The sequence below is a fragment of the Aquarana catesbeiana genome, linkage group LG09, assembly GCF_042186555.1.
Source record: "Aquarana catesbeiana isolate 2022-GZ linkage group LG09, ASM4218655v1, whole genome shotgun sequence".
Lineage (NCBI taxonomy): Eukaryota > Metazoa > Chordata > Amphibia > Anura > Ranidae > Aquarana > Aquarana catesbeiana.
The window spans coordinates 240,198,792-240,220,901 of record NC_133332.1 but is presented as its reverse complement, the minus strand read 5'-3'; the positions used below and the strand labels follow the sequence as shown (position 1 = coordinate 240,220,901).

Sequence of the window (22,110 nt, the reverse complement as noted above, 5' to 3'; positions counted from 1 at the left end):
ATGAAAAGGTGTGAAAAAACGCCTTATTCCCTTATTATACCTGTGTGAGTTGTCATGCTTCAGACTTTGCTTGACAATGCATGACAAGAGGAATCCTATTATTGTCTATGGGGCCTGTTCACACATTTCCAACATGCTTCTTTGCAATTTGGGAAAAGGTGCTTTTGTTTAGACTGTACATTTTTGGTCCCACCATAGGCTTCAGTGGGAGCCCATGAAAAATACATTTGAATCTCATAAAAGAATAAGGAATAACAAACGAACGGAAGTGCAGATGCACAAGTTGGAATCTAGATGCAGATGAACATTAGAGATTATCTCTCCAAAAACACCTGTTACCTTGAATTCCTAAAATTTGAATTGTAATTGAAATGCAGATTTCTTGTAAAAGCAATGAGCCCATCATCAGAATTCTGTACAACTTCTCTGAACAGAACACCTACAAGCGACATTTGAAATTTTCTTTCGTGATTTAGAAAATTACGACAGCTGTAGATTGAAATTTAAAAAAAAAATAATAACAACATTAAAGTAGATGCAAACTGAATGAGATTTAGCCTGGGTTTACACTGAAGGCGGGTTTGAACAGGTGAACTGATGCCAATTTCAAACCCGCATTTCAGTCCTGCACAGGCTTCCTGCGCAGATGTCTATTGAAATCGCCCCCAAAGTTGCCAAAAGTAGTGCAGGAACTACTTTTGGGAACCGGTGCGGTGAGGATTCGGATGGTGCCGTTGCCAGCAATAGGCGGCGATTTGACATGTGATTTGACATGAACGTGAGCTTAAGCTGGATATACATAGCTCAAAATGTGGCCAGTTCAGCAGGAAATGGCTAAATTTAGATCTGTGTGCGGTCCTCCATGTGTGACAGAAGCTGATCGTTAGGCTTCTGTGGAATGGTCCTGCTAGAAACCCTTCTTTGTTCAGAGGCTTGCAGCCAATGGCTGCAGCTGCTGATCAGTGTATTCTGACAGCAGAGGAGTCCCCGGTGTCAGAATACAATAGTGCAGAAGGGAGATTTGCTGCTTCCACCTTGCTTTGTGGATGCAGAAATCTGTTTTTTTTTCCTTCTATCATTCATCCTGTACCCAGCTTACGTTTGCTAAAGCAGTGTGTATCATAACCAATTACTATTTTTTAAATTAAGTAATTTTGCTCTTTTTTTTTCATCTTTTACTGCTCCTGATCCTCCAGCCTGTTTGCAGACCTTTCCTACCTACATGCACAAAAGCTGCAATGCAGTTCCTGCTGGTGAGAACAGTGAAGAATGCCTGCTTAACCACTTGCCGACCAGCCGCCGCAGTTTTACTGCGGCAGGTTGGCTCGGCTGGGTAAATCGACATTACCTTACGTCGCTTCCCATTGTGGCCACTAGGGGTGAGCAAGCGCCACTGGAGGCATGTGCGCGTGCCCGCAGCTCGCCGTCAGAGCCGATGCGAGTGCCTGGCGGGCACGATGACCGCCGGGCACCCGCGGTTGCTCATGACAGAGCGAGAACCGGGATCTGTGTCTGTGTCAACACACAGATCCCAGTTCTTTCAGGGGAGAAGAGACTGATTGTGTGTTCATACAAATTATGAACACTGATTTCTCTCTTCACCTAGTAAGTCCCATCCCCCCTTAGAACACAGTGAGGGAACACAGTTAACCCCTTGATCGCCCCCCTAGTGTTAACCCCTTCTCTGCCAGTGGCATTTATACAGTCATCAGGGCATTTTTATAGCACTGATCGCTGTATAATTGTCAGTGGTCCCAAAAATGTGTCAAAAGTTTCCAATATGTCCGCTGCAATGTCGCAGTCCTGATAAAAATCGCAGATCGCCGCCATTACTAGTAGAAAAAAAAAAAAATAATAAAAATGCCATATATCTATCCCCTATTTTGTAGACGCTATAACTTTTGTGCAAGCCAATCAATATACGCTTATTGGGATTTTTTTTTACCAAAAATATGTAAAAGAATACATATTGGCCTAAACTGAGGAAAAAATTAGAGAATGAATTTTTGGATGATGGACATTATAGGCATAACACAAATATATTTTAAAAATATTTATTACAAAAATAGAATCAAAAACAATTACATAAAATTTCATATATTATTCACAAAATGTGCCAGGAACATAAACAACATGCCACCTACATACATAGAGAGTATTAATGGTAAATCTGAAAAACAATTCACAATATTGAGAAATTGAAGAGGTAATGTGTCTTATAAAAACTCAGCTCTACATGTTGCACAAATTCAACAAACTCTGTTTGGTTCTGTATGACCTTGCTGAGTTCACTGAAGCAATAATATTATATGTTAATGTTTAACCACTTGCTTACTGGGCACTTAAACCCCCTTCCTGCCCAGACCAATTTTCAGCTTTCAGCGCTGTCACTCTTTGAATGACAATTGCGCGGTCATGCTACAGTTTACCCAACTGACATTTTTATCATTTTTTCACACAGATAGAGCTTTCTTTTGGTGATATTTAATTGCTGCTGCAGGGTTTTTTATTTTTTGCTAAATAAAACAAAAAGGGACCGACATCTTGAAAAAAATAACAAAACTGTTTCAAAGTTTGTTATAAAATTTTGAAAACAGGTAATTTTTCTCCTTCACTGATGTGCGCTGATGAGGCTGCGCTGATGGGCACTGATAGACACTGATAAGGCAGCACTAATGAGCACTGATGGTTGGCACTGAAGGGCACCAATAGGTGGCACTGATAAGCGGCACTAATAGGTGGCACTGATGGGCACTGGTAGGTGACACCGATAGGCAGCATTGATTATTAGACAATGATGTGCATTGATTGGCAGCACTGGTGGGCATTGATGGGTGGCACTGGTGGGTACTGATAGGTGGCACAGTGGACACAGGCAGGTGACACTGGTGGGCACAGCCATGGCATTCTGAGTGAGGGACCGATGTCCCTCTGACGATGTCCCCCTGATCGGCTTTTTTTACCCCTCACGCCGACAGCGTGAGAAAAAAAAAATACTGATTACCGAGCTTCTGTTTAAATCACGTGATCAGCCGTCATTGGCTGACAGCTGATCACGTGGTAAGGGGCCGGGATTGACCCCTTACTCAGATCTGTGATCAGCTGAGTCTCATATATATCATATAAAAGACATTCACCTTTTCTGTTTGTGTTGGTGATCATTGGCACTAGGACAGAAATTGATGGAAAGTTCAAAGTTTTATAATTGTCACTGCAACAGAAACAGAGAGGAGTCTTTCAATGGGGAAGCCTTTTCTGGTGACACCTGTCCAAGGCCTATCACAGTTGCCACCAGCAACAGGATTACTAGAGAGAGAAAAGAAAGCACTTACATGTTCCTATGGCATCGCTTGCTGCTGAGCAAGATTCTGAAACATTTCAGCCAGCAGGGGAACATTGTAGAAACAGGTGGGTGCTTCCTGTGTCCTGGTGATCCTGTCACTCATCCATTACGCTGGCAATGAACATCATCACTAGTGTGACATAGACATAGTATGTTTTGCTTCATACTAATGCCTGGTAAACACAATGAGATTATCGGATGAATGATCGGCCCTGATATGTGGCGCTGATAGGTGGCACGGGTAGGCAGCACTCATGGGCACTGATTGGCGGCACTGATGGGCACTGATAAGCAGCACAGATGAGCAGGCACCGATTGGCATCACTGCTAGGCACTGATAGGGACTGATTGGTGGGCACTGATGGGCCTACACTGATAGACAAGGCACTGATGATCAGTGCCCTGATTATCTGTGCAGATCCCCACTGTAGGAAATGCCACTGATCGGCTCTCTCAGCGTGAGGAGAGGAATGCCAATAACCGCCATTTCTTTGTTTACATGTGATCAGCTGTGATTGGACAGGGACAGAGCGTACCACCGATCGCTGCTCCGCGGGCGCACAAGTGCAATGAGAATGGGAAGACGTCATATGACGTTGTCCCAGAACGAGAGTGCTCCCACCCGTCATTTGACAATACAGCGGGCAGGAAGCAGTAGAAAACAAAAATCGTACAATCTGGGATCGTACGAGAACAGTTTTCTTGGTTGTCCCATCGGATACTTTTGCATGAATTGTCGTGATCGGCTCTCGAAAGCTGTGTACTAATGATCAGATTATCGTACGATTGCTTTGAAAGCTGTATTTTTTCTGATCGTGTGTATGGGCTATAAGGCAAAGTATACGTAGGCATTTTTAATCTTGGCTTGTAAACCCTGATCTGAAGGGAATCACATTTATGCCCCGTACACAGGGTTGGATTTTCCGATGGAAAATGTCCGATCGGAGCGTGTTGTCGGAAATTCCGACCGTGTGTGGGCTCCATCGGACATTTTCCATCAGATTTTCCGACACACAAAGTTGGAGAGCAGGAGATAAAATTTTCTGACAACAAAATCCATTGTCGGAAATTCCGATCGTGTGTACACAAATCCGACGGACAAAGTGCCACGCATGCTCAGAATAAATAAAGAGATGAAAGCTATTGGCCACTGCCCCATTTATAGTCCAGACGTACGTGTTTTACGTCACCGCGTTCAGAACGATCGGATTTTCCGACAACTTTGTGTGACCGTGTGTAGACAAAATAAGTTTGAGCCAATATCCGTCGGAAAAAATCCTAGGATTTTGTTGTCGGAATGTCCGAACAAAGTCCGACCGTGTGTACGCCCTATAAGAGGGAATTTATCAGGTCTCAGCAGGCACTTGCTAAGCATTTACAGTATTAATAATCTGCAAAGCCCAATAACTTCTAAGAGCTTGCTAAAAGTTTTCTACAAGCTACAACCCATGTCCAGACTTCTTTTTCATATCATGAACCTCTTCCTGTATAGGAAGAAAGGTTTAGCAAGCAGTACCCTCCATTCTCTACCAGTTCCCCACACATGCTCCTCCAGGGTCCAGCATTGGTCCTCTTCTTGTGAACCTTGGTGGGCATCAAGGATGTAACCCCTATGGGAGTGTCATCAAGCCACCCTGGGCTCACAGGATAATGCTGCAGAGAACATCGCTGACCTCAGTATGTGAGCACTGTTTTCTAGCATTTAGTACTGCCCATCACCACTGCATTAAAAAGGAGGAAAAGGACTAGTGATGTCACAGTCCACAAGACTGCTACAAAAAAGTATGCATACACAAAAATGGATGAGTAGTTAAAAACAAGAATTAGCTTTAAAATAACCCTGGCAGGAAATAAAAATTAGACAAAAGGTTTCGCTCTCGCTGGAAAGGAAAAAAGTGAACATTCAGCTCTCCCGCTTTCCGCACCAGCGGTGACTGTTCACCTAAACAGGAAACCAAAACGAAATTATTGTTGATGTAGTGACATGAAGGTTGGTGGGATAATTCCCTGAGCACAGCACAGGACTAGGAGTTCAACCCTCCAGGAAATGTCAGTTTCTAATAGTCCTCCTGTTAATATATGCAGCGTGGTATGGTAGGCAATAAACACACTTGGGTTGATTTAATAAAACTACAGAGTGCAAAACCCGGTGCACCTGTGCATGGTAGCCAATCAGCTCCTAATTTCAGCTTGTTAAATTAATTCCTTGCCTACTGGGCACTTTCACCCCCTTCCTGCCCAGGCCAATTTTCTGCTTTCAGCGCTGTCACACTTTCAATAATTGTACGGTCATGCAATGCTGTACCAAGCTAAATTTTTATCATTTATTTGAGACAGATAGAGCTTTCTTTTGGTGGTATTTAATCACCACTGTTTTTTTTATTTTTCGCTAAACAAATGAAAGAAGACTGAAAAAAAGTTTTTCCTTAGTTTTGGTTATAAAATTTTGTAAATGAGTAATTCTTCTCCTTCACTAATGTGCAATGATGAGGATGAACTGATGGGCACTGATGAGGAGACACTGATAGGCATCACTGATAGGCGGCATTGATAGGCATCGACATGCATCACTGGTGGGCACTGATTGGCAGCACTGGTGGGGACTGTTGGAGCTGCCAGGATACTGATGATTAGTGCCCTGATTATCAGTGTAGATGTCCCCTGTGTGGATTTGCCAGTGATCGCCTCTCCTCTCCTCATGCGCTGTCAGTGTGAGGAGAAGATTGCCAATAACTAACCGGCAAATCCTGTTTACATTGTAATCAGCTGTGATTGGAGACCAGCGGATCACGCGGTAAAGAGCCGTGTGATTTGCTCTTTACACTGACCTGTGATCAGCTGCGTCTGAAGGACACCCATTGTTCAGAGGAGGGCAGCAAGACCACAGTCATTCCACCTGTTATTCAAAAGCCGTGTACACACGACCGGACTTTTCGACCGGAGTGGTCCAACGGAACGAATCCGTCAGGCAATCCGACTGTGTGTGGGCTTCATTAGACCTCCAGCGGACTTTTTCTGTCGAAAAGCAGACAGACTTTAGATTTGGAACATGTTTCAAATCTTTCCAACGGACTCGAGGTCAGACGAAAAATCAGTTCGTCTGTATGCTAGTCCGACGGACAAAAAAGGACGCTAGGGCAGCTATTGGCTACTGGCTATGAACTTCCTTATTTTAGTCCCTTCGTACGTCACCACGTTCAAACCAATGGACTTTCTAACGGACTTTAGTCCGTTCGTGTGTGGGCAAGTCCGACGTAACTCCGTTGAAAGTCCGTCGGAAGGACCGTTGGACCGGCAAAAGGGTTGGCTGCACCACTTATCTATAGACTGGCCCCCAAGCGCAGGAGATTGTTTTGTGTTGAATCATTGCTGCCTGTCAGTGCTGCCAATCAGTGCCAACCAATGCATTGAGTGCAGGGATGGGGAGATGAACTCAGCAGCCAGGCACATTGTCCATGGGGAGCCGGCCTGGTGGGACAAAACTGAAATCTGTTGATGTTTATTAATTCCACATGCCGATCTTTAGTATAATATGTAATCACCACACTATTATTTACAATAAACTACTGGAGGTAAAATTAAAAAAAGCGTCAGTAAAAGGCCTGCTGCTAAGCACTGTTATGTGTTCCCACACCAGGAAAAAAAAAGTGCAGTGCTAACTTAATGATCAATAACTTGAGAATAATATTGGAATCCTTTAATGTATGGAAATCTCAATACGCTTCAATATTACGACAATACCGGTCTCTGTGACATGTATCTTCACATATAATACACATCGAACTGCAAATAAGACATACTGTATAAAATTAAACTTAGCAGGGATGGTGGAAACCCCTCCTATAGATATTGGCTATAAAAAAATGTCTTCATCAGTTTAGGCCAATATGTATTCTGCTACTGATTTTTGGTTAAAAAAATTGCAATAAGCGTATATTGATTGGTTTACGTAAAAGTAGGGGATAGATTTATGGCATTTTTAATCAGATTTTCTGGTAAATTTAATTTTAGTTATCATGATATAAAATAATGAATGTGGGGGCCTTTTGGTGGGCGTGATTTTTTTTTTGGGGGGGGGGGCAGCATTTAATTCTCGGGCCCAGGCAGCACAATGTCTTGGGCCGTCCTAATTTTGACTCTATATTTTTCAAAATGCACTGCAGTGCAGAGATGGGAACAGACACTATATTTATTATGGGGAAGTTTTAGCATGTGTTAACATGCAACAGTGTAAATGGGCCCTAAAGATTTTTTTTTTTCTTAAATGCTTGTTAGATGTGACACATGTGTAGCCAGGTGCTTGGCTAAGATTGGAGAGTGAGAGAAACACTGTAGCTGCTGACCTGCGTTGCTGAACTGGGTAACAGCTTTATCAGCAAGAGGAGGGAGCTGCTGAGCTGGAAGAGTCCAATAGACTGAATCAGGCAGCACTGCACTGTGGGAACTGTAGTTCAGAAGAGAGAGGACTCTGCTGTAACCGAGAGCTTTTGGACTGCATTTCCCAGAGGGAGCTTGCCAGGAGGGGGGGAAAGAGCTTAATTCTCTCAGGCTGTACAGAACACAGCTTCCTCTTGCCATGAGGGAGACCTGAGGGGGCACATCAATGTCCAGTGTGCATCCCCACTGCTGCATAATAGTGGCCTGGGCAGGATCCAGAGTACTGAATCCAGATGTGCAGAGAATGGATTTATTGCTGTGTGTGACCGGATGGTGAGCTGCAATATCGCTGGGACTGGTGAGCTGCTGCTGTAGGGATTTACTAACTGCTGCTAGAGAGAATGAGCCCTTTAGGAACTGACTATATAGCCATCTAGTAGTTTCATTGCTGCCTGCAGGCTTGACTGGGACTATTCTCATGTGCACCAATGGTACAACTGGTCCCCAACGCTAGCCAGCTGAAGAGTTAGGACTAAAGACTGCCCCTTTACAGCTGCTACACATAGACCTTCACCTATTGCTTATGCTAAGAGGTACTCTACCTCTCAGGGGACATTACATCATATTCTAGCCATTCTCTAGTGTGCACTCTAGACTAGTTATAGTATTGTTGTTCACATTGCAGTTAATGCTTATATGCACTGTTTATTGCTGATTTACAGTATCTCACAAAAGTGAGTACACCCCTCACATTTTTGTAAATATTTTATTATATCTTTTCATGTGACAACACTGAAGAAATGCTACTTTGCTACAGTAGTGAGTGTGCAGCTTGGATAACAGTGTAAATTTGCTGTCCCCTCAAAATAACTCAACACACAGCCATTAATATCTAAACCGCTGGCAACAAAAGTGAGTACACCCCTAAGTGAAATTGTCCAAATTGGGCCCAAAGTGTCAATATTTTGTGTAGCCACCATTATTTTCTAGCACTGCTTAACCCTCTTGGGCATGGAGTTCACCAGAGCTTCATTGGTTTCCACTGGAGTCCTCTTCTACTCCTCCATTATTATTATTATTCTCGATTTATATAGCGCCAACAGTTTATGCAGCGCTTTACAATGTAGAGAGACATCACGAGCTGGTGGATGTTAGAGACCTTGCGCTCCTCCACCTTCCATTTGAGGATGCCCCACAGATGCTCAATAGGTTTTAGGTCTGGAGACATGCTTGGCCAGTCCATCACCTTTACCCTCAACTTCTTTAGCAAGGCAGTGGTCGTCTTGGAGGTGTGTTTGGGGCCATTATCATGTTTCAATATTGCCCTACGGCCCAGTCTCCGAAGGGAGGGGATCATGCTCTGCTTCAGTATGTCACAGTACATGTTGGCATTCATGGTTCCTTCAATGAACTCTAGCTCCCCAGTGCCGGCAGCACTCATGCAGCCCCAGACCAAGACACTCCCACCACTATGCTTAACTACAGGCAAGACACACTTGTCTTTGTACTCCTCACCTGGTTGCCGCCACACACGCTTGACACCATCTGAACCAAATACGTTTATCTTGGACTCTCCCCCCACCCTTTTAACCTCTGCAGCAATGCTGGCAGCACACATTCGTCTATTTCCCAAAGACAACCTCTGGATATGACGCTGAGCACGTGCACTCAACTTCTTTGGTCGTCATGGCGAGGCCTGTTTTGAGTGGAACCGGTCCTGTATGGTCTTGGCCACCATGCTGCAGCTCAGTTTCAGGGTCTTGGCAATCTTCTTATAGCCTACGCCAGGGGTAGGCAACCTGGGGCCCTCCAGCTGTTGTGGAACTACATTTTCCATGAGGCATTGTAATGCTGGCAGTTACAATTACTCCCAGAGGCATGATAGGACTTGTAGTTCTGCAACAGCTGGATGGCCCCAGGTTGCCTACCCCTGGCCTAGACCATACAGTATTTCTGTAGAGCAACAATTATTTTCTTCAGATCCTCAGAGAGTTCTTTGCCATGAGGTGCCATTTTGAACTTCCAGTGACCAGTAGGAGAGAGTGAGAGTGATAACAACAAATTTAACACACCTGCTCCCCATTCACACCTGAGACCTTGTAACACTAACGAGTCACAGGTAAAATGGCTAATTGTTTTTATTTTTTGTGCTATAAACTAAAAAGACCGTCAATTTTGAAAAAACAAAACAATATTCTTTCACTTTTTGCTATAATAAATATCCCAAATTAAAAGAAAAAAAATTCTTCATCAGTTTAGGCAAATATGTATTCTTCTACATATTTTTGGTAAAAAAAAAAAAAAAAAAAAAAAATCGCAATAAACGTACATTGATTGGTTTGCGCAAAGTATAGCGTCTACAGAATAGGTAATACATTTATGGCATTTTTATTATAATTTTTTGTAACTAGTAATGGCGGCAATCTGCAATTTTTAGCGGGATGGCGACAATGCGGCGGACAGATCGGACACTTTTTTGGGACCATTGATATTAAGGGCCAGTTCACACCATAGAAATGCACTCTGGATGCGTTCCAGGTGTTGTTCTGCATGCACGTTTTTGATGCATTCCAGTGCGTTTTTGGTATGTTTTTGATGCAGTCCAGTGCTTTTTTTCCCCCTCTCTTTTCTTAACCTTAAATAAGGACAAGTGTGTTGCAGTGCGTTTTTGGTGCATTTAGGTACGTTCCGGCGTGTTCCAGTGCATTTTTGATGCGTTTTACAGCGTTCCAGTACAGTCCAGTGCAGAAAAAATGCTCTACTTTTTTTTCTGGAACTGGAACGCACTGGAACTGCAAGCACTGGTGTGAACTATGCCATTGAAAACCATATAAAGAGGTTAACCATTTCAGCCCTGGAAGGATTTGCCCCCTTTCTGACCAGGCCATTTTTGTGATATGGCACTGCATCCCTTTAACTGACAATTGCGCGGTTGTGCGACGTTGTACCCAAACAAAATTGATGTCCTTTTTCTCAAATCGCCTTTCAGGACAACCCTGAATAGCGCAGCTCTGCCCATTTTCCAGGAAACACATGCAGCCTTTAAATCCCTCCTCTTCCACCATGGTTTTGAGTTATTGGGGTTCCTCCGCCATGGTGGAAGCGCATGCTGGAACCAGGGAGCTGCGCTCTCTCCAAGGTGGAGGGAGAAGGCTTATCTGGGAGTGTGCCTCCCAGGAGTGCAGTAACCATCCCAGCAACCCCCCCCCAGTATAGGCGGGGGGTGTTCTGGAGTCCCCAGACTCTCCAGCTCAAGGGAAGCAATGACCTGCAGGATGTGTCAGCGTCTGAGCGCCTGGGGTCCGCTTGTATGGCTCAGGTGGCCAGGCGGTATGCCGCTGCTGGTCGGTGGCGTGTCCCGCATGGTGGTTCCGGGTCCTGGCTGGCGGGTGACGTCATGTCCGGTGATGCGGCTTTCTGTGGGGGGCGTGGCGGCTACTGGTTCCCGTCGTCTGGAACACAGAGGCCAAGGGGGTGGATCTATCGACCGGCGCTTCCAGCCCTCCTTGATGATGCCGGGACCGGGTAATTTAAAACCAGATGGGGTTTTTCTCAATCCCCGCTGCGCTCTCTGCTAGAATGGACGGGAGACCAACAGCTACGGCGGAAGCAGGCGTCCCCGGCACCGGTCAAGTCCAGGTAAGAGGGGTACAGTGGTACCTTAATTCTTCTCCATATGGGCTTATGTTTTGGTTATTTGTGTGATCCTCCCTGCAGGCAGCCTGTGGCTGCACGATCAGAAGTAACTTCGCTCAGACCCTGCAGTTTGGACATGGTGGTTGCTGCTATCTGGAGCTTGCACTGCTCGGGGCACCTTTCCCTTCTGTCTGGTGGTGGTCTATTTTTACACTAAGGGCAGGAAAAGTGTTTAGGGACCCTTAGGTGAGTTTCACTGTTGTCTCAAGGAACCTAGAATGCTGGTTAGAGAAGCTGAAGAGCCACGTAGAGGCGGGTACGTCTCGGAAAGAACTTCTGGAGTCCTTTCCATTGGTACTGAAGGCAGTGAAATACATGGCTGATGCATCAGCCGAATCAGTTAAGATGTCAGCAAGGTCATCAGCGCTGGTGAACTCAGCCAGACGTACTGTCTGGCTAAAAACTTGGTCTGGTGACACAGCTTCCAATACAAAATTATGTGGCCTACCTTTTTCAGGTGATCTTCTTTTTGGTCTGGATATTGAAACAGTCTTGGACGGGACAGCTGTCAAGAAAAAGGCTTTCCTGACACAAAGTATGACAGCATATATGTATGGGTAGGCTCCGCCCCCTGCCCTATTCTAGGACCAGTTATACTATATAACCTTTCTCTTTTTTTTTTAATAAGCATTCTCTTTTTTTTCCCTCACTGCTACAGGCGGTTATGCTGCTACTAAAAGCAGGACTTTTCTTTTGCCTCACCTTGCCGGATTCATCTTAACAGGCCGTACAGGTTCAAGCCCCTCCTGTGGCGAAGCTCCCCACTGTACAGGCTGTAAATCTCCTATATGGGAAAGAAATCCCCCCCCTCGGGATCCAGGATGAGGGGATGATGGCTTCTGGTCTCTAGGGATTGCTCCTTCATCATGACTCCATGGATGGACATTCATTGGACTTCCTGTTTGGCCATGAAGTGTGCAGGTAGTAAGGCACTACATGGTGCACAAATCCATAGTATTCAGTTACTGCTGCAAGTATGTTGTTAACTTGCACCACTGAAAGCATATGTCACATATGTGAATTTTTCTGGCTTGTTCATAGTTTTGATCTGTTTACTATTGCTTCACAGGTTATGGTTTGTGTCTGCAATACTGCTAATGCTGATAGCAGGTGTGCTGTGCTGTGCTGAATCCTTCCTATTAACTCAGCAAGGCCTGGCCCTATAGGCTTTACTTATTGTCTGCAGGTATGCTGTTAGCTTGCACCAGTGAAAGCATATATCACACATGTGAATCTTACTGGCTGTCCGTAGTGCCACTCTGTTTACTAATGCTTCACAGGTTGTGGTCTGTGTCTGCAGTATTGCTAATGCTTAGGCTGATAACAGGTGGTACTGAGCTTTTCCTATTAACGCGGGGCCTGGCCCTGCTTGCTGGGCTTACTATTTATTAATGCTTGGTTGTGGTATGGACCTTTCGCGGTACCTATGTCTAAGTAGGTTTAACCTGCTAGTGCTAATTGTCTGATGACTATTAACCTGTGCCGCTTGCCTGTGATTACATTGACATTACAATACTAATGACTGCTGTGCGTTTATTACTATGCATTTACATGCTGACCTTGATGCTAAAATGAAAGTCAGGATCTACTTAGTTACATTTCCTTAGTCCTTTACCTGTTAGCAATGTGTAATTGCTTCTGTTATTTGTGGTACGCATGTATGGCTCAGGTGGTATGCTGCTGCTGGTCGTGTGGTTTGCTGCTTGTAGTGGTTACTACTGATGGTTTGTTAACAAATACTCCCAGGCATGGCTCCAGTCTTTCAGCTCATCTGTGGGCCACTAGCAATCAGCCTTCCTAGAGACCAGCAACGTTCATTAAGGTGAGGGCAGGTAGGTATATTCTATATCCTAAAGAGTGCACATTATGGGCATAATGGATTTTAAATCTCTCCAAGCCCTCAACACCAACACCACTTCTCAGGAAGAAGAGAGTCAACCTGCCTCTGCAACAGGAACAGGTCCTCTTTAGCCCTGAAGGAACCACTATGTATTTAACTGCCACAAGAGGCAGACCAAGGAAATCTCTACAATAATCGGGGGGCGATAGTGGACTGGTGGTAGCTGGTGTGTCGGCCAAAATGCATGCCAAGTTGCAGGCCAGAGGCAGCGGCAAATGGGCAGAGACTGAGAAGGCCTATAGTGGTGGAAGCAGTGAAACTACTGACATCCAGCTGGGTCTGCAGATTAGCCAATATGTATATTGAACAAACCTAATGGTCTCCAGGATCCTTATCAGGATCCGCAGTCGTTCAGTGGTGATGAGGACAATTGCCCGGTGGCCTGCAGGCCATGATATCCGTGGGTACACTCTCAGATCCGAGAACCTCCTATTTTCCTTCCTGAGATCCAACACCTCATACAGCATAACCAACAGTATCTTCCAAATTCAGACAAGTTATATCTAGATGCTGGAGACCAAGAAGTGAAGGCTCACCTGGAGGTCTCACCTTTAGTGTTTGAAATCCTATGGAGGTCAGGGCGCCTACTCCAAACTTCAAGTACATTAGATCATAGGAAACCCTACAGAATTTAAAGGATGGAATCCTCTATTCCCTGCTGTAAGGATTGAATTGTATACAAGTAAGCCTAGAGACGGCATTAAAGGATAGATGAGGCTTGGTCGTGTTCTCACTCTCTGGGATCCAGTAACTGTTGCATATCTTGGTAAACCAATTCCGAAAGACCTGGGCAGGTTGTTCTTTCCCCCTGGGGTCTTCCAAATAGTGTGGGACACATTGTCTCACTCTCCATTCAGAGGGATAAGACATCCTCAATATGGCCAGTAACACTGAATAAGTATTTTGTATGGCTAATAGGTCTAGAAGGATCTCATATATCCAAGTGTCAAGCCATAAACTACCTTGTTGCTGAAATTATCAGGCAAAATGGCTCTAGTCTCTTCCTCAGCACTATACAGAGGTGCATCTGGGTTAGAACATCATCCTTCTGGCATATCCAAACTAAAGTGTTTGAAGTACCACAAGCATTGGAAATAGATTCAAGGTTAAAGAGAGACATAGAATTAGTACTTCTTCAAGGAGCAAACAATAGGCTCTTCAGGCCTAACAGGATCAGAAGAAGACAGTCGCTGTCCATTAAAGACAATCGCAGTGGTGTGGATCAAGTTAGTCAAGGGGCTTAGATGGCTAGGACAAATCCATCAATTGAGGGCAGGGACCGCTTTCCCAGACCGATTGCGCATCCATGGACGGAACTCCAAAGGAGTCCCTTCAGAACTTATATGTAAACTACGACCTGGTCTACATTCAACACGTTGGGGGCCCATAGTATAACCAGTCCTGGAATAGGGCAGGTGGCGGAGCCTACCCATACATATATGCTGTCATGCTTTGCGTCAGGAAAGGAAAATTACCATCAGGTAAGTATAAAATTTTCCTCTTTCCCTTCCAAAAAGAAACAACTGATCAAGAAGAATTTTCCAGCCGTTCAACAGCCCCACAAAAATAGGGATCAAGACCAGAAGAACCGCTGGGTCTACCAAAGGGGTAAGGGAAGAGGAGGAGTTCTTTTCAGATCCCCCCCACCAAACCAGCCCCCTAAGAACAAATGACAATCTTACCCCAGTGGGGGGAAGACTGTCTGCCTTTCACCTACAGTGGGACAAAACGTATACAAGCCTGTACTTGAAAAAAGTAATCTGCAGGGTTACAGTCTGTAGTTTTCAGAGACCCCCCGAGCAGATTTTATATCGTAGCTCTTCCAAAGGACCAAGAAAAAGCTTCCGCAATGATGAACCTGCTGCATGATCAACAGGAAGTGATCATCAGGGTCCCAAAGCATCAGGAAGGCCGGGGCTTCTATTCCCAAATCTTTTTTGGTGAAAAAACCTTCGGGAAAGTATCGGTTGATTCTGAACTTAAAAATCCTGAACAGATTGATCCATTACAAACGTTTCCGGATGGATCCAATCTATTTAATAACGAAATTGACTCCAGACTGTTTCATGGCATCCCTAGATCTAAGAGATGCCGATTTACATGTCACGATAGCTCAGGCTTCCCAACGCTTTCTCCGTCTGGCCCTTAACCTGGGGACTTCAGTTTGGTATCTCCAATTCAGAGCTCTGCCTTTCGGACTTTCATCCTCCCCCATGATCTTCACAAAGATAATGGTGGAAGCCCTGGAGCCTCTGAAGCTAAGAGGGATTTCAGTCATCCCGTATCTGGATGACCTGTTGTTTTTTGCAAACTTCAAAGAACAGGTCTTGACAAATCTTCAGGTGTCTCAGGTTCACCTCAAGAACTTAGGGTGGCTTCTGAATCTAGAAAAATCAAATCTAGAACCATCACAGGAGATGAAGTTCCTGGGCTATACGATAAACTTGGTGCTTCAAAAAGTTTTTCTGCCACAAGAGAAGATGGAGACAGTTCAGTCTGTGGTGAGACAGATTCAAACCAATCTCTCAGTTTCAGTCCAATCAGCCATGGCAGTTTTAGGACTTGTCATGGCGTCGATACCTGACATACAATGGGCCAGACTATATTCTAGACCTCTCCAGATGAATATCTTACAAAAATGGTCACACCAAGAGTCGTTAGAAAAACGGATCAGGCTCACCTCAAAGGTAAAGCTGGCGCTCTGTTAGTGGAGGATTTCAACCAACCTGGCAAGAGGTCTCTACTGGGTTTTTCTCCTAGACGTCTAACAACAGACACGAGTTCTTTAAAAGTTGCATGTGTTTCCTGGAAAATGAGCGGATCTGCGCTCTCCAAGGTTGTCCTGAAAGGCTCTTAGACTTACCGGTGATGGTATTTCTAACTATGCCTTTATCCCACAAATAGAGCTTTCTTTTGGTGGTATTTGATCACCTCTGCGGTTTTTATTTTTTGCGCTATAAACAAAAAAAGAGCGACAAAAAAACCCAATATTTTGTACTTTTTGCTATAATAAATATCCCAAAAAAATGTAAAAAAAAAAACAAATTTCTTCATCAGTTTAGGCCGATATGTATTCTTCTACATATTTTTGGTGAAAAAAAAAAATCGCAATAAGCGTATATTGATTGGTTTGAGCAAAAGTTATAGCGTCTACAAAATAGGGGATAGATTTATGGCATTATTATTATTATTTTTTACTAGTAATGGCGGTGATCAACGATTTTCTTTTTAAAATTTATTTATTTTTTATTCTGATTGCGACATTGCGGTGGACAGATTGGACACTTACTTGGGACCAATAACATTTATACAGCGATCAGAGCTAAAAATAGCCACCGATTACTGTATTAATGGCAGTGGCAGGGGTTAACACTAGGGGACGATCAAAGGGTTAACTGTGTTCCCCAAGTGTGTTCTAACTGCGGGGGGGGGGGGGGGACTGACTAGGGGAGGAAACCGATTGGTGTTCCTAGTAGTTCCTTAGTTCCTTAGTAGGAGCACACGATATGTCTCCTCTCCCCTGAGAGAACCGGAATTTGTGTGTTTACACACACAGATCCCAGTTCTCGTTGTCACAAGTGATCGCAGGTGCCCGACGGTCATCACGCCCGCCGGGCATGCACATCAGCTCTGGGGACACAATGCAGGCGTGCGCGCACCTGCTACAGTGTCTTAAAGAGCCAACGTACAGCTACGACGGCTCATGCGGGGGAGCCAACCTGCCGCAGTATAACTGCAGCAGCTGATGGTGATGGGGTTAAACTACTTTGACCGTCAGACGCGGGAAAACACAACACGCGGCAAAATGACGTTGCAATTTTGCGGCCCGCGGTCAAAACGTTCCTATCCTGAACGCAAGAGGGAGATTGAACCTCACTTAACCACAGCACCTCCTAAACGATCCTAAAAGCCTTTGTGTACATGGACACATAGGCTTTTATGAAGTTGAGTTTAGAAGCTTTGGGAAATAAACGCCAAAACTCAAGTTTAGAAGCTGCTAGTGTACATGGAGCCTAAGATTGCCCTGTATTTGGCTCCATCCATCTTCCTATCAACTTTGACAGGGTTCTCTGTCCTTGCTGAAGAAAAGCATCCCCACAACATAATGCTGACAACACCATGTTTCACAGTGGAGATAGTGTGTTTAGGCTGATGTGCAGTGTTAGTTTTCCGCCACACGTTTTGCTTTTAGGCCAAAAAGTTAAATTTTGGTCACATCTGACCAGAGTACCTTCTTCCACATGTTTGCTGTGTCCCCCACATGGCTTCTCGCAAACTGCATACTGGACTTCTTATGGCTGTCAATGGCTTTCTTCTTGCCACTCCTCCATAAAGGCCAGATTTGTGGAGTGCACGACTAATAATTGTCCTGTGGACAGATTCTCCCACCTGAGCTGTGAATCTCTACAGCTCCTCCAGAGTTACCATGGGCCTCTTGGCTGCTTCTCTGTTTAATGCTCTCCTTGCCTGGCCTGTCAGTTTAGGTGGACAGCCATGTTTTGGTAGGTTTGCCGTTGTGCCATACTCTTTCCAGTTTCAGATGATGGATTGAACAGTTCTCCGTGACACGTTCAAAGCTAGGGATATTTTTTTTTATAACCTAACCCTGCTTTAAACTTCTCCACAACTTTATCCCTGACCTGTCTGGTGTGTTCCTTGACCTTCAAGATGCTGTTTGTTCACTAAGGATCAGTATTTATACTAAGATTAAATCACACACAGGTGACTTCTGAATTCAATTGGTTCCTCTAGATTTTAGTTAGGGGTATCAGAGTAAAGTGGGCTGAATAAAAAAGCACAGCACACTTTTAAGATATTTATTTGTAAAAAAACCTTGAAAACCATTTATCATTTTCCTTCCACTTCATAATTATGTGCCACTTTGTGTTGGTCTATCACATAAAATCCCAATAAAATAATTCATGTTTTTGGTTGTAACATGACAAAATGTGTAAAATTTCAAGGGGTGTGAATACTTTTTCAAGGCACTGTAAATACATTATATATAGCCTCTTCCTATTGGATCTGTGAGTTTTCATATCAGCCTTTTGTCCGCACTGGGAAGATTTTCTCACTTCCTGTCCACATGACACCAGGATGAGAAATGGAAGGGTTCAGGGGTCTCTGGGGTAGGAAGCTTTGGCTGGGGTTGGCTCTAATTATTTTATTTTTTTTATAGGCATAGGAAATTTTTTTTGTGAATTTTTCCTAGCTCTTTCACAGAGGGTAGCCTTTTTGTCTTAGTTTGGATTTTCAATCTTAGACCTTGGCTGGTCACAATAATGTTGTTCCATGCAAGATCCAAGTGTCTGGCTTGGAAGCAGAATAAAAAAAATCTAACAAATTGACTGAGTGCCTTTTTGTATTTTTAAAAATGGGCTAAAATGGGCTAACATGGAAGTATGGCGTTTGACAGGGTGGCTTCTTATTTCTCTGCAGCCGGAGGCACCTGTCGGGTGGTGTCTGCTCATCGCTGCTGCAACAGGAACCGCATTGAGGAGCGCTCACAGACGGTGCAATGTTCCTGCCTGCCTGGGAAGGTGGCCGGTACAACTAGGGACAAACCATCCTGTGTAGACGGTAAGTTGTGTATTGATAATTCATTATCTGTGGTGGTGATAAGTGGCCAATGTAGGGTTGTAATTAAAAACCTTTGCTGCTCTGCATGTAGGCTGGGCCAGCTGAATGGTACTCAAGATGGAGTAAATAGAACCACACAGAATAGCGCACACACATACAAAAAAAACTTTCAAATCTTATAAGGCTACTTAACACCTGATCTTAATAAGTAAATATGGGGATTTGGTCACACCATATGGCCGTACTGTGCTTAAGGCCACCACTGCGTCAAAGTACCCCATGGAGATGGAGTAAAGGTACATGAGACCAAGGAAGGTGGCACAATTATAATTTGGTAAAGCAAAATTAACAATTAACGCGTGGAAGACAGTGGAAAGGAGCTCACATACAGTTCCAAACACTATGGCAATGAAGCTTCATTATTACATTCTTTATACTTGAGAGGGCACTTTGGTAGGCTACGATACCAGAACAAATTGTAATGAGGGGGGTGGCTGACAGGCAGTACAGGTGCCTTTAGTAACCAGGTAGGCAGGTCCTTGTCCCAACTACTCAGGGTTCCCAGATGGCATAGTGTCCCTGCACTGCCCCTCTTTAGATGCAAGCTCTCCCTAGCACTGTCCCTAGCCAGTGAGGATCCTATCCCTACACTATCCACTTTACAAATGTGCGCCAACCGCAGTGGGACAGTGCTATTTATTAGCATTGCCCTCACTAAAGACGATCGTGGAGGTCAGCCAAGGCAGCAGCCTCCAATTGGACCACTGCTCCCCTGATGACACCTATGGAGGCTTCAGAGGAGCGAAGCTCCTCTCAACCCCCATTCCTCTCTGCACAGTGGCCAGCTGAACAGCGCTACCTACAGCGGGAAGGATAGACTGCACCTGCCTACATCATATCTGAATAAAACCTATAATTTTTCTGCGACACTGAGCCTGGCATATTCTGCATTTTCCAAAAAGAACAAACCTAAGAAAAAGCCTGCCTTTAGGCATTTTTTTAAAATATATTTTTACTAATCTGTATGCTGTTTTACCCTCATCTTATACTCAACACTGCAAAGTCACAATTGTACATTTTACAGCCTAAAGTGCACAAGTCATGATATAGATGTGGGCTGCCATCGCTGTCCTTCCTATTAAAATTCTAGTTGCATTACTAATGCTGACATCAATACTTCTGAGAAACTGACCTGGGAAAATGCTAGCACTTTCAGAAGCAGAATCAAAAATGTAGGCCCACAATTTTCTTTTATGACAGGTTTCCCTTAAAGTGTGTGTAAACTCTAAATCTATTTTTGAGCATGTTTGGCATCATACCTTGCTGTATACAGCAGTGTTTCTCAACCAGAGGGCCATTTGGGTTCCTCCGGGTTGCCACGAGCACAGGACCAAGTTTGCCCTGGATCATTCTCATTAATTGCCATGGTGCAGGTGGGCCAGCTGGCAGCCAGCACCATTACAACCAGTGACACTCTAGGGCAGGACCAAGATGCACAGCATAATTCATTGCCATGGTGTTATGTTAGCAACTGGCCCACCTGCACCATGGCAAAAGATTATACTGATCCAGGGCAGGTGGCATGCATGGCCACTGTATGATCGGGGGACTTTTTGATGTGTCTGTGGTGATGGGGAGACTGATGTGATGGAGAGCCCACATATATAGGGGCATTTAAAGGGGTAGTAAACTCTAGTGTTTTTTCACCTTAATGCATCTTATGCATAAAGGTGAGAAAACTTCTGACACTGAGCCCCCCCCCCCCGTTTTACTCACCTGAGCCCGTTCGCTCCCTCGGCGGAGACGCACTGTAGCTCTCTGCCCGGGGTTCTCGGCTTTTGATTGGACAGATTGATAGCAACTCAGCCATTGGCTCCCGCTGCTGTCAATCAAATCCAATGATGCGGGCGCTGGGGGGCCGGGCAGAGTCCGGCATTCTGTGTGTATGGACACAAATGTTGGACTCGGGAGTGTGCCCGCAAGGTAACCCCCAGGGAGAGCGCTTCTCCTAGGGGGTTTACCGATGCAAGGAGGAGCCGCGAGCATGGCCGGGGGACCCCAGAAGACGATGATCGGGCCACACTGTGCAAAACGAATTGCACAGTGAAGGTAAAGTATGATATGTTTGTTATTTAAAAAAAAACAAAAAAACGAGGGTTTACAACCCCATTAGCATGAAGAGGGACTTCTAACATGAAGGGGAGGCCTCTGATGTGATGGGGACCTTTGACGTGAAGGGGAGCATCTTATGTGAAATTTATTTCATCAAGGTGCGTGCATTGTCCCTAGCTCAGGTTTTCCATTGATAAGTAACATTTATGTTTTGTTACATTAGACTGGGGTGCCTCAGAGTTTTTAAAATGTGCTATGACTGAAGAAAGGTTGATAAACACTGATATACATTTTTCTAAAGAAAAATAACTTTTGGTGATTCTGTTGCAAGGTGTCTTACCTTGAGATCTTGCCAGTAACTTAATCAGAGATCTTTTATGAAAACATAGAAAAGGAAGCACTCCTGAATTTTATAAGGAAATCGATTCATCCTAACAATTCCAGATCTTTTTTCAGCTTCCATCGTAATGGGGAAATGGTGGTGCGACATGGAGCCCTGCCTGCAGGAGGAAGAATGTCAAACGCTACCCGACAACTCCGGATGGATTTGTTTCCAGGGAGGGCGCATCAAAACCACTAAGGTTAGCGTGATCTGCAAACAAATCAAAAGAGGCCTGCACCCCTCGGCTGTCATATTCCATACCATCAATTTTTCCAGCTACATTCCAGCATACTCTACCATGACATACAGTATTTGATGCTAGGGCTATGTTCACCATGATGCATTTTTGTATCTACTTAATTTCAATGTGCAATAGCTTATGCCAGTTAGAGAAATGCAGATCAGTGTCCGATGAATTCAAATTCATACGAAACATAGGAAGAATGAAAATACATCTTAAAGTGTATGTAAACCCTCACATATAGCCAGTGAAGTGAATAGCCTCAGATGGTACACAGAGATGAAACAAATTCTCCTACATAAGTTTTGCATGTATATCTGCTGTCTTCCCTTTCTACACTCTTTGGAAAGTGCAGATCGTGTTAGAAATCTTTCTTCCTCTTTCAGCAGTGGGTGGGGAGTCTGGGCTTACACTGTGTGTGAGCTGGAGGAAAGAGACAACCCCCCGCATAGGCAGAGGAGTGAAGGAACTTGCAGAGC

At 44.5% G+C, this 22,110-nt stretch overlaps 1 protein-coding gene across 2 annotated transcripts in view; it reads left to right on the top strand.

Annotated features, from left to right (window-relative positions):
* Positions 1-22,110, top strand: part of LOC141108431 (chemokine-like protein TAFA-1) — a 41,546-nt gene that overhangs the window by 8,929 nt on the left and 10,507 nt on the right. For both annotated transcript variants that reach the window (XM_073600029.1, XM_073600030.1), the window contains exons 3-4: positions 18,756-18,896; positions 21,465-21,589. In XM_073600029.1, the coding sequence (XP_073456130.1) occupies positions 18,756-18,896; positions 21,465-21,589 (266 nt within the window). The remainder of the gene's footprint in view (positions 1-18,755; positions 18,897-21,464; positions 21,590-22,110) is intronic.